This window comes from Melospiza georgiana, chromosome 2, assembly GCF_028018845.1.
Source record: "Melospiza georgiana isolate bMelGeo1 chromosome 2, bMelGeo1.pri, whole genome shotgun sequence".
NCBI classification, from domain to species: domain Eukaryota; kingdom Metazoa; phylum Chordata; class Aves; order Passeriformes; family Passerellidae; genus Melospiza; species Melospiza georgiana.
In genome coordinates, this window is record NC_080431.1 from 25,222,073 (window position 1) to 25,237,592 (window position 15,520).

At 38.3% G+C, this 15,520-nt stretch overlaps 1 protein-coding gene across 3 annotated transcripts in view; it reads right to left on the minus strand.

The window, feature by feature from the left end:
* Positions 1–15,520, minus strand: part of CYFIP1 (cytoplasmic FMR1 interacting protein 1) — a 75,132-nt gene that overhangs the window by 34,163 nt on the left and 25,449 nt on the right. Inside the window, exons 11-22 of one of the 3 annotated variants that reach the window (XM_058019014.1) lie at positions 14,666–14,783; positions 13,474–13,596; positions 10,860–10,985; positions 10,381–10,547; positions 8,448–8,595; positions 6,444–6,597; positions 5,067–5,223; positions 4,417–4,513; positions 3,998–4,074; positions 3,793–3,901; positions 3,101–3,220; positions 940–1,139 (exon numbers count right to left, since the gene is read on the minus strand). In XM_058019014.1, the coding sequence (XP_057874997.1) occupies positions 940–1,139; positions 3,101–3,220; positions 3,793–3,901; positions 3,998–4,074; positions 4,417–4,513; positions 5,067–5,223; positions 6,444–6,597; positions 8,448–8,595; positions 10,381–10,547; positions 10,860–10,985; positions 13,474–13,596; positions 14,666–14,783 (1,596 nt within the window). Of the gene's footprint in view, positions 1–939; positions 1,140–3,100; positions 3,221–3,792; positions 3,902–3,997; positions 4,075–4,416; positions 4,514–5,066; positions 5,224–6,443; positions 6,598–6,902; positions 7,051–8,447; positions 8,596–10,380; positions 10,548–10,859; positions 10,986–13,473; positions 13,597–14,665; positions 14,784–15,520 lie in introns of those variants that run through there. The other 2 variants (XM_058019013.1, XM_058019016.1) reach the window with 2 other exon arrangements.

Genomic DNA, 15,520 nt, shown 5'->3' on the forward strand with positions numbered 1-15,520 from the left:
AGCTCCCTCCAAAATAAATTCAATTTTCCCATGCAAACAGATTCCTGTAACAGAAGTTTCTTGGGTAAAACTTAACCACAAAAAAAAAATTTTTTTTTTTTTTTCAGACAGAATCTTGGATCTAAAATACAACATAACCATCACAGAACATGTCAGACAAGGAAAGCTCTCCAAGGAGACAGTATAAGATGAGAGCAGACTTCCTCCTCTTCCTACAGCTCAATATTCACTATCGCTTTACTGTCACTTCATGGGGCTTTAAGCAAAACCTGAGTAAAGACTAAAAGTAACACAAATCCTAAAAACAGCATATAAGCAGGAAGCACAGATATGCAAAATCTTGAACACTGTGCTTCCTCCTCATTCAAACCTTAGATCCTACCTTCTTCTTTCTATTTCCATTACTCACTCTCCTTAAAGGCTACAGTTGCAGTTTGCAGTGAATACTGAACTCTTCCTTTCTCCAGAAAGGAAGAGTTCAGTATTCACTGAACAAAAAGAATCAGAAATAAGAAATAATTATATAAATATCAGAAATAATTCACAGAAAGAAACTTTTCTTCACGTTAGCACAGAATCAGGACTATAATTTTATTTCCATCATCTCACCCTGAAATCCTGTTTCAAAATACCTTCCTGATATGCACTTAGCAGTGTTTTGACACACTCTGTTTTTCAGCATACCATAACTACGTCATCAAAATGTCAGAATTTGGTTGCTGTGGTTCCATTTGCCTTCTATTGTGGACAAATAACAGGCTTTCATGCATTTAACAGCACTTGGTAAAATGACTCATGCTGCTTCATTTCAAGTAAAGCCTTAGAAGTGGAAAACACTAAATGAATGGAGATGAACTTGTCAGCACTTGCTAGGGAACAAGCAGCAGAAGGGTGGTAGAATAAATAAAAAGCTGCAAATAAAAAAGCTGCCTTGCTAACCTGTTAGTTGATCCATTGTAGCAGTAGTTTGGAAGGAAATCATAATTGAGTTCCCAAAAGACATGAAGAGTGATTCTGCCATAAGGGGCTGAAACATTGTGGTTGGCTTCTCTGAACATGGCATCAAAGCTATCCAAGGTCATGTATCTACTCAGAAGCTTGTGAGTCATTTTGTTTATCTCTATCAAGCCATCCAGCTCCTACGAAAAACAAGGGGAAAAAAGAGAATGATGCATTTAATAAAGTGGAGAAACTGAACAAAGTACACAAATAACCTTGAGGGAAAAGAAAACTAGAAAGAAGTCAAAATGAACAATTGACTCTCCCCCAGTCTCTTACTGTAACAAAAAGGGCTGGACAGAATCAGCACTCTTGGGATTGTTTCTTAAACCTTCTGAGACTTTAAGAGTATTTAGACAAAGATAGTCCTCAAACACAGATCTGTAGCAACACTTCCTCCACTGAGCAAAACTTAAAACTCCAACACTTAAATGGAGTCAGACATAGGCCAGAAACACCTTTCTACATTTCCTGCTTTACAAGCAATCACAAAAGTAATTTCTGCTCAGTAGAGTAACTGGTGAACTAACTATTGTAGTGGTAATATTAGGAATAACATCACATTTACCATAAATCCCTCTCATGGTCTACTCCAGTGAAGGATGTACAAAGATGCAATGAAAAACCACATCAAACATTTACAAATGTTGTGAAGGTGTCCACAAAATCACTAGCTGCAGGCTACATGACTATACACGTGTACTTGACTTCATTATGTTTCTCCTCTTGACAAGAAATTCCTAGCATCTTTTCTGGCAATTAAAATAAAATAAAATAAAATAAAATAAAATAAAATAAAATAAAATAAAATAACTCCATATCTGCCATCAGGCATTGAAAATACCAAGCACAAAGAACACAACCCTTACTTCCAAAAAATTCAAGAATTGCTTTTAAAGATTATTGTGCAGTGTTCTACTGAAGAAATATCCAGTGGCTGCTTCTAGTTCTGTATCAAATTAGTACTGCTATCTTTCCATAAACTGCTCTCTGATTTAAGTGCTCCATATTTCAAAGGAGTTTTACACCTGTGAGCAAGTTAGTTCAAGGAAAAAAAGAAACCACTAAGATTATTACTACAGAATGAAATCCAGTTTGAGGAGAAAATAATAGCTCAGTCTTGTAAATACTTTAACTTCATTTGTTTATCTGGAAAACCAGCAGAAATTACAGATTACTTCATCTATTTGGATCAGTTTCTTGCTGAGGAAAGCAGCCAGTTTTCAACAGAAAACATTTTGCATAAAACAAAAAAAGAACACCAAAAAAACAAGGAGGAGGAGCATGGTAAAGGGACAACCCTTAGTTCTGTCACTCACTTACTCTTACTGAAAGAATGAGAACCTGTGACATAAGGAACACATCATTGATGGTTTCTGTTCACTCAGTCACTAAAAGTGTACTGCACATAACAAAGAAAAACTACCTTTCAATAATTCAAAGTTATAAAACCAAGCTTTCAGAAGTCAAGAGGCTGTATGGCCTCAGTATTTGATTTCTCTTCAGTAAAGAATGAAATTAAACCAAGATAGTTAACTGCATGACAAAATGTCACTGGTAAAATCTTATTACAGAAAGAACAACAGTAAACTCTTTTGCACAACTTTTAATTTATTTTTCATTCCAGCAGAACTGAATGTGCCTGATATTTTTTCTTGCTGACTGCGTGTTTACTTGTCAAATTCATGCTGTCTTGAAATAAAAATTGTTTTTTAGCATTTTAACTGGGAAACTAACTCAAAAGGACACCTCAATATTGCACAGATGCTTCTCTTCCACGGGGACAAGTCAGATCTCTTTCCTTCACCAAAAAATTATTTTTGTCATGCTACAAAACCAAGCTGCCTGAGTAAATCCATGAATTTTGACTCTCCCAAGCACAAGGCTAGTTTTTTTGATGCGCAATTTATTTATAAGCATGGGCAGAAGTGGGCGCTTACAAAAACTTATATCAAAAGGTGATTGCTTTCTTTGTTTTCTCACTGCTCCAAGTGCCTGCCTCCTGTACACTTTACCCCCAGGGCCCCGAGCTGCAGCAGTTTGGGGTTGCTCCCCCCCGGGTGGTGTGCCAGGGCTGTGGCAGAGGGCAGCAGAGACTCACCACGATGGAGGTCAGGTCCTCGCTCTCGAAGCGGCCGATGGCCAGCTCCATGGAGCGGTACATGGCGGCCGAGATGCGCTGCGTGATCAGCCGGTTCAGGTCTATGGACCTGCCCAGGAGCTAAGGGAAAACACGTGTGAGGCTCTGAGCTGCCAGACAGGTTACAAGACATGCTGTACAAGGACTATGAGACCCCCCCAGATTAACAGACTCTCACTTTGTGAACTTGCATCCCAAACACACTGAAACAAAGCAGATGGACAAAAATTATAAATTCATGAGCAAATGCAGTACTACAATTTGCATCCCAATTCTCACAAAAAGAATTAAAAGTACACATTGCATCTATATTTAAATACTTGTATCAGCATTTTATGCTTCTATCATATTGTGCCAACAACATACTGAAAACTAGTAAAAGACATTACTAGGAAGACAACGCTATCACCCATGGCATTCCTATTTGGCTCATGTTTTCCTAACTGCAACAGACATTTGCTTTAAAATAGGATCTTTTAAGTTTTCTTTCTTAATTTACACCTTCATGTGACAAAAAAAGCAGATCTCAAGTGTTCAGTTATGCTGCCGAGACGACAGAACATGAAGCACAAAATGAGTTTTGTCTACCTACATGAATCAACACCACTGGAAAGCTGCCAAGCAACTCAGATAAAACCTTGGAGTTAACTCACTTGAACGTGTCTCTGTTTCAACAGTGTCTCGTAGCGGTTGGACTGCAGCAGCTGAATGGTTGCTCCCTGGTTCTTGCACTCTGAACGCAGCCGTTTATCCAGAAGCAGGCTATGAAGAAAGGAAGAAAATGCTAAAGGTGTACTAAACAGCAAAGCAGAGCAGAGAAGTGTGAAGGAAAGCTCTCATAGTGGAAGGAATAGCTACCTGCCAGCCATTGCCTTGTAGTATGCAAATATTTGGTCTGCCAGCTTGTAGACAAATTGGTCAAAACACAGGTTTACCTTGAGGAAAAAAATATATGTTTAGAGATACTTAAAATTTTTAAAAGAGCTTCTCTAAGATCTCCCACTGTTTATCAAACATCGTCAAGGAAGTGAATAGGTCTGAATTTCCCAGTACAAGAGATGTGGTTCAATTTTCACCATTAATGTGAGGGATTTTTGCACAGGTCTACAGCTTTCCCCACAACATATCACCCAACCAGTTGCCCATCTTCTGGTCAGTCTTCTCAGCTTTTCTATTATCGCCATCTGTTCTGAATCTCTTAAAAAGACCTTGCCCTTTAGCATGATTTTCACATTCAGGTACAGATGATTTTTCTCCAGTAGGTAAGGTTACTTTACCTCTGCCTCAATTTCATCATAGAGGAACTGCTTCTTAAATTTGGTAAGTGCATAATGAGCACTGTCATTATAAAGGTCCAAAGAATACAGAACATACCTGCAAGAAAAAGAATAAAACATGAGAGTTACATGTGTAGGAAAGTCATGATTCTTTAGGATGGTGCTGTCAAGATGAAGTAAGCCAATCAATATTGCAATCCACAAGTGGTTCACGAAAACAGGGTATTTTCCTTTTTTAGTTTATATAAAAAGGATCACAATTTTTCCTTTAAGAAAATATTTGTTGGTTTAGGAAAAGGTGTAGATATGTTTGAAGTCTAAAACTTGTTTTTTAGCTGTCCATCAAAATGGAACTAGGCTTTAACCACTGTACATTATATTTGATATCTCTGAAGAATAAGCAAGGAGAACTCAAGGAGCAAAATACATGGCTGGTGCAATGATGTGAAAGGTTTAGCATTTCAATTATTCACATCAAAAAGAAAACTTAAGAGACTGTGAAAATGGGCAAATGAAGACAAAAATTTTATTCAAGTTAAGAATACCTTCTCAATGACTACTTGTTAAAACCAATTAAAGGAGCAACATTATAATAAGGAATGCAATCATTAAGAATAATCATTCAGTGGAAGAGCACAAGCGGGTCTTACTCCATCATTGATGCCTCTTTTGTCTCCAAAATATGATCCGTCAAAATCCAAGGCATGGACATCTCAATGGGAAACTGGATTCTTCTGCCCATGGTCAGCTCTAAGAAGAATTCCCTGAACCACAGCTGGGACAGATCACAGCATTGCTGCAGGGTTTCTTTCAGAATGAATAAGGGAGAATTACACTTCTTATAGAAATACATCAAGTACAATACAACTGTGATTCTGATGAGGCAATGCAAAACAAAAAAAAGCAGGTGCAAGTCACTAGAGCTGTACACAGGGCATATAATCTAAAGCAAATTCAAAATGTAAAGCCCATGACTTTTTGTAAGAGTTCTGAATTCATCACTGGCCCCCAAAGTGGTGCCTTCTTATAGAAAAAAAAAGAGTGGAACTGGATGAGACTATCAGTTAAACAGAAAAACTGTGTACACCAGTAAAAAGGGATTTCTAGTTTAATTTCTCAGCTGGGGGCTGAGAAAGCCATACACTGAATTTGGGAAGCAGTAAGTGAAGGAGGCAAAATTGCACTGGAACTACCAGTATCATCCCTCCCTATGGAGGACTGAATTGCTCCACATGTTCCTGTTGATTAGATGGGCGGGAAATGACAGACAGACACATGAAGTAGGGATTAAAACAACAAGTTTCTAAGGATGCCATCAAGGGCACAGAGGTGTGCTTCCCACCTCTCCAGAAAACACTTGGTACAATCCTGCCTTTCCTGAAGGCTTGTGAACTAAAACAGGAATGAACTTTTTACACTGAGACCTTCTGAAGACCTTTTGCAGTGCTGTTCCCCAGCTAGCACAGTGACTGGTATTAACAGACTCCCCCTTCTCCAAGGGTAAAGGAGACCAGCAGCAAAACAAAAATGAAAGACAACACAGCATGGTGATGACAAGGACTAGGTACACTCAATGTCAGTAGGTGAATTCTTTAGGACAGCATGTTTCCGATTACAATTAACTGAATAGTAAGAGTAGTGAAATGACATCAAATTTACCACAACAGAGAATTTGTTTCCTCTGTACTTAAAACAAAACAAAAAAAAATATCTCCCAAAACACAAAAACTACTTCCTTTAAAAAAATTTCAGTGTGTATAAGCTTATTGTTTATGTAAGTACATACATAAAATAGAAAAAAGAGGTAACAATATGAAATTTGACGCATTAGAAACAAACATGTAACAAGTCAAAATAAAAATCCCACCACAAAGCTAAGTACCATCTCAGAAAAAGTTTGGACAGACCAAGGCTTTTGATAAATAAACCAAAGGTTAAGTTGACTTAGGCAATCGGAAACATTTTCCAGATCGTGTTAGAGGTGTTAGGACATGCTAAGCTGGACACTGATCATCTACATATCTTACCACTGAAATTTATCAAATGAGTGTAGAAGAAAGACTCGCGATGGAATTTTTCTATGTCCAATATGGTGGGCCCCTCAAGGCTACTTCTCAAGGTTTTCTTGGAACCACTTTTGTCAGCAATGAGGGACTCTAACATAGTTCTCACCATGTAAAGCTGTATCATTAAAGGAAACAATTACGGTGGAAAGGGGAGGGGAAAAAAGGAAAATACACATGGTACATTAGTTGAGCAACACTGAGAATTACTATCAGTAAGCGACTGCTCCACTTCAAACTGAAAACTGGCACTGTGTGGATAAAAGCCTTTGAGGCAAGAGGAACAGATGCAACACTAGCCTAGACAGCAGCACAAATGCCTACCCGTGCCAAGGGGACCTCCACTGACACTCAGCAGCAGACCACTTGCAGTGGAACAGTTCACATCACCACAAAAAGTAAAAGTAATAAGTAATGTCTTACCACCAAAGTTTAAAAGAGGCGGATAGATGTAGGACTGCCTCAGAAACTTGTGTGTCACATGCAATAGCTTTTCCAATCCCAGAGACTTGAGCTGCTTCAACAGCTCAGCAGAGTTCAAGGACTCTGTCATAGTGCGAACCATGAAGAGCTAAAAACCAACAGACAGGGGCAGGCAGGGGAAGAGAATCCGTTAATAAAAACACACGGGTAAATAAGGAACGGGAAAGAGAAGCAGAGAAAACATGTTAGTTTGTTAAAAACGGAAAGCAGCACAGTGAGCATGCAGAGGAGGCCATACAGAAAGGTTGTTCAGAAAAATCACTGCAATCTGGGGCTGCCTCAAGCCAAGGGAAAGTTCCTGTTCATTTCAGAGGATGCTCAGAGAGCCATTAGCTTATCAAATGATTTAAAACTTATTTAGCATCAATTACCCGTTCATACACAGCCATTTTAGAAACACATGAAACTGAGGAAAATCTATCTAAAATGGATATATTTGACCTCTTGCCTTCCTGTCAACCCAGAAGGACAAGTGTGCCAGCCCAAGAGCAGAAAAAGCAGAGAGAACCACATACTCTAAACAGCATGTTGCAAAGGTGAAGTAAAGCCCTTAAAGCACAGGAGAAGCAAATTGGTGGTGATATTTAACCTTTTCTTTCACCGCAGGAAATTAGAAATCAAAACAATTATTCTGCAATTATCAAAACAAAATCTTCATTAAGCCAATCTTATCACAAACTAAGCAACTTTTTATTGCCCAAAATTATTAACCACACATGCTCTCTTTCCCACAGATTTTAGATATTAAAAGATTGTCTTCACAAATCACAGTTGCCTTCAGTTTTTCACCTCAAGTACTCAGTACCTCATTTTCTCAGATGAGCTATGAATATCAGACCATACATTCTCCAAACACATCCACAAATGAAATAAAGAGAACTATATGGAGGTAACAAGAATGAGCATCTAGGTATGGGATTTTGATGACTACCACAGAAAACATTTGAAATATCTCGCTTTAGTGGCAGCAGCAGACAAATTAGATTCTAAGGACCAGCTTTATCATTCATTACTGAACACTGGGATTTTGTCAGAAGTCATATATTTTCCCATATTTTAACAGACATTCATTTATATGTTAAACATATTTTTAAACTACTGGACATCTACTGAATAGTGTGATTTAAGAAAAAAAATTTCACCAGCCATACCAAAGATAGAAGTCAGTATAGAAATAATTCATATAGTTCAAAAATATTATTTAAAAACATTAGGAGCTCAATGAGAAAATATTTGTTCCCAGAAAATCAAATTAAAGTGATTGAATCCTTGGAAAAATTATGTAACAGAGTAGAAAATTACAGCAGTCCAGGCAGAGGCTCTTGGTTATGCACATCTAATTTTACAAATTTAAATCAGAGTAGATTTTTAGCATTAAAAAAAGACCGCAATAAAACCTGCAATTTTAAAATAGTTCAGGACAGAAAGAACACACCTCATGCAATAATTGTTGACAGGTATCACAACCACCAGACAGGAAAATACCTGAGTGCTGGAGGGTCCAACTGCACGTCTTGGGACTTTGATGTCAAAGCCACTTTTGGGGTCCTTTTCTCCCCTTAGAGCTGGGTCATTGAATGGCTCATGACCTGCTTCCCAGTCACACACTGTCTTCCTTATGGCCTGCAAAACACTGAACACAATTCCCACATCTTCAGACTGCAGCACATCCAAGCTCTCTAATAGAACACTTTACTTTTTTAAAGCATTCTTCCATGAGCACAGAAAGTTTGCAACAACATTTACGAGCTCAGGGTAATTCCAACCAAGAACAAAGAATTTCACCAACGTTTTCAAGAATGACACAGCCACAAAATAACCACTCCATGCTGTATATCAGAAAAGTTAATCTAGAGCCTTTCAAGACCATCTAGTTCCAACTTTCCCCCTGCCAAGGGCAGGGACACCTTTCACTACATCAGGCTGCTCAGGGCCCCATTCAAGCTGGCCTTGGAACACTTCCAGGGATGGGGCACCCACAACTTCTCTGGGCAAACTGTGACAGTGCTCCATTACCCTCCAAATAAAGGATTTCTTCCTAATACCTAATCTAAACCTGCCTTCCTCTTTCAGTAAAACCATGGCCCCTTGTCCTGTCTCTATCTGCCTGCACAAAAAAGCCCTTCTCCCTCTTTGTCATAAGCCCCTCTAAGGTACTGGGAAGTTATAATAAGGCCTCCCAGAGCCTTTATTTCTCCACACTGAACTACCCCAGCTCTCCCAGCCTGTCTTCATATGAGAAGTGCTCCAGCCCCTGATCATCCTCATGGCCCTCTGGACCCTTTCTAACAGGTCCACGTCTTTCTTGTGTTGAGAACCCCAGAGTTGGATCACTCAAACCAAATTCATACTAATATGAATACGTATTCACTATGAATCCAATTAACATTCAATCAAACCAAAGCAGATTATTCACAAAATTAAAGACAGACAATGATAGCTTGAAATGAAAAAAAGCAAAATTCCTGTGAAATCCTGTGAATTTTCAGAAGAAATTCAGATTCCAGAATTCAGATGAAATTTACACAAATAGCTTCATACTTTTAGGTCCAAATACTGAACTGGGACTCAGATACTTGCCAGGAACACAGTCAGGCATAATCTGTGGCATGCTGAATGACCAAGAAAATGTCTCATCCCAAATCTGAGTAGGTATGAAAGTAATATTTTTCTATTTCATTAAAATCCTGTGACAAAAACACTTTCCCTGCAAACCTGATAATGTGGAGCAATTTATTTATTTTTAGCTTATGATGATATTTCTGTGGCAGACAGAGCACTTAGCAATAGTCTAATTAGCTAAGGACTTTGACCTCGAAGAGCTTTGCAATGAAATGTGGGAGTGAACACAATAAACAAGTCAAGATTAAAAGCAAACAATTAGGGACAAAAAACAATAAGGTCAGGAAATGTCACTAATCAGCGTGGGCAGATGGAGCACTGGAAGAGATGTGTAAGGCTAATAAACCAAAAGCAGCAGAAGCTGAGAAATAAGACAAAACACTAAGGCAAAGAGAAGAGAGAATGGGATAAACATAAGACACAAAAAAGGAAATACTGGAATCATAAAGTAAACAACAGTGAAATCTTTCTTCAAAATACAAACACTGATTTTGCTTTCAGTATTACTGCATTTGTATTTTCTTAAAATAAAAACGAACAACATTGAACACAAGACTTCCTAAAGTAGTCCTAAGAGGCTCAGGACAGCCAGGACTCTGCTGCAGCCATGCTGGCAGCCATTCATTTTTACCTTCCGACTGCTTCAACTTCAATTCATATCCAAACAAGCTAACCATGAATGCCAGACAGACTGGGAGTACAGGCTTAGGTAAAATTTAACATCTGTGCAATTCTGCAACTAATTACTAAGGTCTGGAGAGAAGAATATAGAAAAATATGAGAACAGTAATGCTACCTCTGAATGACATTTTTCTTCTTTTTAATGGCTTGTCTTAATGGCTCCCTAAGTGTGACCTGGGCAAAGTCCTGGAGAGCTGCATAAATGGTATGACGAATGGCATGATTGAAAACACTTTCCATTCGTCCCATCAGCACCTGAAGACCTTTGATCATGGCAATCACCTGCAAAAAAAAAAAAACAACAAAACAGACAAATGTATTTTTCTTATTTTGTGTCTATATTTGTACAAACAGTGCATTTTTAAATATAAAAAATGAGAAAAGAGGAATTAACGAGTTACAAATGACAAAGGATAGATTTGCTATGCTCCTCTTATTTACTGAATTGAGGAACACAGAGTCAGACTCTGGTTTCAGAGTCAGCACAGGGCAGGCTGTCTTTCTGCACTGGGTATGCAAAATGCCTATAGAGAATGTTCTCTTTTGTATAGAATTAATCTTTGGAAAATCCCTATAGAAAAACATTTCTCTTACCTCAACCAAAGCAAACTTCTCCTCACTAGTATAATTGTATCTTGTTGCTCTTTCATACTCCTCTGCATTGTCAGGACAATCTTTATTGGAATATTTGTCAGTTGGGTGCACCAGCTTCCACGAGTACTGCAGTTCACAAGGCAGGAAAGGGAGAGAAAAAGATGGGGGGAACAAAAAGAAACAAAAATGCTGAGAAACACAAAACACAGTTGGACACAAATAGCATGCTTTGAGAAATATCACAGCATTTTCATGAATATTTGAAGAATATTATTTGGTACTATGTTCAAACCTTGTGTAAATTCTGAAACTACTATCTGGTGGAAATGCCAAACAATAATTTCCCTAAAAACTTCTCCTGAAAACCAGTGATTCTGTATTATTCCAAAGAAATGCATCTCTCAAACTCAACAGGTATTGCACTTAAGGGTGCTTTTTACTGTGCAAATGTTAACATAGGCAAAAGTTTCTTCTCTGCTTGAAATATGAGAAACTCAGAAAGACTTCAGAACACAAAAAAAGCAATCCATTAGACCCACACACAAAAAGAGGAGCTTCCCACTTGATGAAATATTCACATTTAGATTTCAAAACACAACCAGAAAACTACAGGTTTGGGTTGTTGATGGTTTGGGTTTTTTTTCAGGGGGCTTGATTTTTAAGTTTACTAGGCTGAAATGTGTGGAAATAGCTGTATTATCTGTGACAATACGAACTGCACAGCGTGCACTTCTCTTAAATACTGCCTTTTCAGTCACTGCAAACACAGCTCAAAATATTCCTGACCAGCATCAGGCTGGCCTAATATCCATCAGGGCACATCATGTGAAAAATCCTAGTCACATTTAAATACAATTTTCTCACAGTTTGAATTCAGCATATAACAAGACCTGCTTGAGACCACCTTAGCATAAATATTAAATTACAGAGCAATGTAAATTTGCCTACTATAATGGATTAACAGCTTCAATTAACCTATGGCAAAGAGAAGCATCACATCCTGCAAGCTGAGTGCTACAAAGAGGGCACTGAGGAAATGATTAAACAAAGAAGTTCTTTGGAGGGATTAAACTGACAGGGTTAAGATGCACACACAACAAACATATGCAAGTTTTTATCTCAACACGATGCACACAACTATGTTCATGGATACTCAGTGAAGGTGGAGACAGGTAAATAATTAGGATACTCCCTATCAGAATAAATTCTCAGTAGTTCAGGAAGAAGGTGAATACAAACTTGAACTTAGATGAGAAGTATTTATGGGAATCCATTTAAACTAGAAAGACAATGAAAAGCAGTGAGAATACCCAAAAAACCTGCTGTGATGCCAGAGAAAGTTTGTCCTGGAATGAGTAGGACAAAAACAGAGCTAAGAATGAGAGACATCCTGCAGAGATATAAAACAATAGGAAGATTTTCACTGTGAAGAGACCCTGGATGCAGCAATTTGTGATGACAGAAATAAAGGGTACAAGTCTAGGAGCTGCAGAGGCAAGGAATAGATGACAGCAAACTCCCTTAAGAAGAGAAAGGAGAACAAGACTTTCACCATTAAATACACTGTGGATTCAATCAGGAATAGGATAATACAGGGAAAAGCATGACTCATCTACTGGCTTTTAAAAGAGGCAGTTAAAGATACAAATGAGAGAGAACTGGTTCACCAGCTATGCCCTCTGTGGATCACATAGTGCAAATTATTTCATGTCCCCAAGACATCTGAGGCAGAAGAGGAGCAAGTCTGGCTTCTCTCATACAGTAAGTCACATTCCAACCCTTCCTAGAACGTGTTTTGGTTCAGCTAAGGCACACAGCTTTTATTCAGTGTCTGCACCATAACAAGGACTCCTCTTCAATTTCTGCCTTAAGCAGCTTCCTATTGGAAAAACCACAGCCACTTTTCTAACTGGCATCTGCTTTGAAAATAAACTACTACAATATACAGAAACAACACAGCATGTTCTTTATTTCCCCTCCCTCATCTCCTCTCATATTTTCCTTTTCCTGCATTTACTTTCCTTTTGACTAAAAAAGCCCAATCTAAAGCCAGTGGGAGCCCTTCCATCCATTTTTGTGTGTTAAAACCATACATGCTTCTATTTACTGATGTCTAAACACAGCCAGCTGGAGCTGTTCTCTCACCTCCTCAGTGACTGCATGTCAGTACAGATGTTTCCAACAACATAATTTTAAACAATGTTTAGAAGGAAATTATGAAGTCTTAGTCTACAAAATGTTTGTATGAAGAGTGACATTAAAACATCTGGTGAAGGTTCACAGGTGACAGCCAGCCTATCCTCTAAATAGAACAAGTTGAATGTACTGTGTGAGATAGAAGCTACTGGATCTTCAAAGCAGCAACATTACTCCTAGACTCTGTGGACTTCATGTGCCATCCTCTAAGAATGAGGTTTGAAGCAGAAGGAGAAAAGGAGTGAAGGAAGAAGGAAGAGGGAAAGTAAGGAAACAAGATTCTTTTTGGGTCCCTTCCAACTCAGAATATTCAGTGATCCTTTGAAAACACAACATACATTTTTAAGTTCAGTTTTATTCTGTCTAACCTCACCAAGACACCTCTTTTTCATCTGGTTATACTTCCCATGTTACATACCACTTCCATGACATGGGCACTCCACTGGGAAAGGAGCTGCAGGCCTTGGAGAGAGAGATCAAAGAGCTTCCGATATTCCGCATCTGTTTTCTGAGCCTCCTGTCGACCAGACCCAGTCACCACCTAGACATTATAAAAGAAAAACAAAACAAAAAACCCCACACCTGGCACCGTGATATTTTCTCAAAAATCCTCTTTGCCCAGGATTTTCTCCTGGGAAGCTGAGAGGCCTCAGAAAAGAATGAAGACAATAATTATCTGATTGCTTGGGAATGTGGTCTGGAGGTTGTTTACCAATAGGTGCATCTTTGATTAGTTCCATGTGAATTGTTTTTAATTAATGACCAAACACCATCAGCTGTGTCAGACTCTGAGGAGTCAGTCACGAGCTTTCATTACCATTCTTGTTTAGCCTTCTGATGTATCCTCTCCCTTTCTTTAGTATATCATATCATATCATAATAAATCAGCCTTCTGAGAACATGGAGTCAAATTCTCATCTCTCACCTTGTCCTGGAGACCTCACAGCACCACACACACCCAAATCCACATCACAATGAGCTGTATTCAGCATCCACAGCCAAATTTCTACATTGATTGAAGCACTAAAACAGCATCGTGTACCACACCTGCTTTACCATCTAACATCAGCTTTTTCTTCTAGAGACTTAGGAAACTTCACAGATTTTGGTCAAGAGATGGAAATCACTGGTATCCCTAATGACTCCAATACTGTTGCAGATGAATTCAAGATATGAATTATATATGATATACATAGTTATTTGTTGTCTCTATATACTATATATGTATGAGTGTGTGTATACATATGCATTTCTGTACTCTTTTACTAATCTTAACTTAGTTTTGTTTAAACTGTTACAAGCGCCTCTTTGGAGCAAGGACTACATATTCTAAATGAGATATACCAAAATTTCCAGGATAAATCTGAGATACATAAAGAGAAAGAGACCGAAGGATGTCAGAGTTTATATGATGTGTCATTATTAAGTTAAATTTAAATAGTACAAATATAATTCAGAGAATGGGGATTAGACCTGCAGCCTCTTTTCTTGACTCAGGTGGCCAAGCTTTATCATTTAGCTAGCCAGAGATTTACCTGCTTTTCAAATACTTAATAACAACTGTTAATGAGTGATGTGCAATTTGCACACGTAGCTCTAACCCCACTCACCTCACTGTTGCTGTAACGAGCCAGTTCAGATATGAAACGCATGTGATCTTCTCTGATTTGGATCATCTGCTCACATATATTGTACTGGGGACTGCTGCTGGAAGATGCGCATGTCCATCTGGTTCAGAAGACAAAAAATCCCCCACTTAAATCAGTTTTAACAATAAACAGCACAACTGGTACTGCAAAGAAAGATCTGCAATGCATTACTTTTTTTTTAACCCATTTTCCTTCTCTGTTGTTTGAGGCTTTTTCTCTCTTCACATCTTTACCCCTGCAAAAGCCATGAACTGCCCTTCTGAGTTCAAATAGCACTTCTTCCAAGTCTTAAGAAAAGACTGCTCAGTTTTTGTTTTCTCTTTTGGAATATTTCTTTTTGTTTTTTAAAGGCTGCTGCTATGAAATACAAACCAGCACCTCTCTTCAAGGGCACTTAGGAGCAAGACCAAAAAGGATTAAAAGCTAGGGCAGAAGTGCAGTCTCTTATAGGCTGTAAGATACTCTAGCCACCTGCAGATACTTTTTTGTTTAGTTTGTTGAACTCTGAAGACTGTATAGTATGCTCTCAGCTATAAAAAAGACATTATCAAGACTACTAACATGTTATGAAGAGGCACACAAAAACATGCTACCAAGAACGTCATGTTAAGTAGCCTCATATTTTTAGTAGCTCAGTAGGCCCATTGCCATTGATTTTCTCTTAGCAATTACATGCAAGTTATGTGGGTTTTTTCTGCAGGAATTAAAATGCAAAGCACAGCATTCTAAATTCATGTAACACATAGAGGCAAGGTCTTGGAGGAGCACAGAAAGGTTCACTAAAACAAAGCAATAACCAAAAACCATGGATCCATT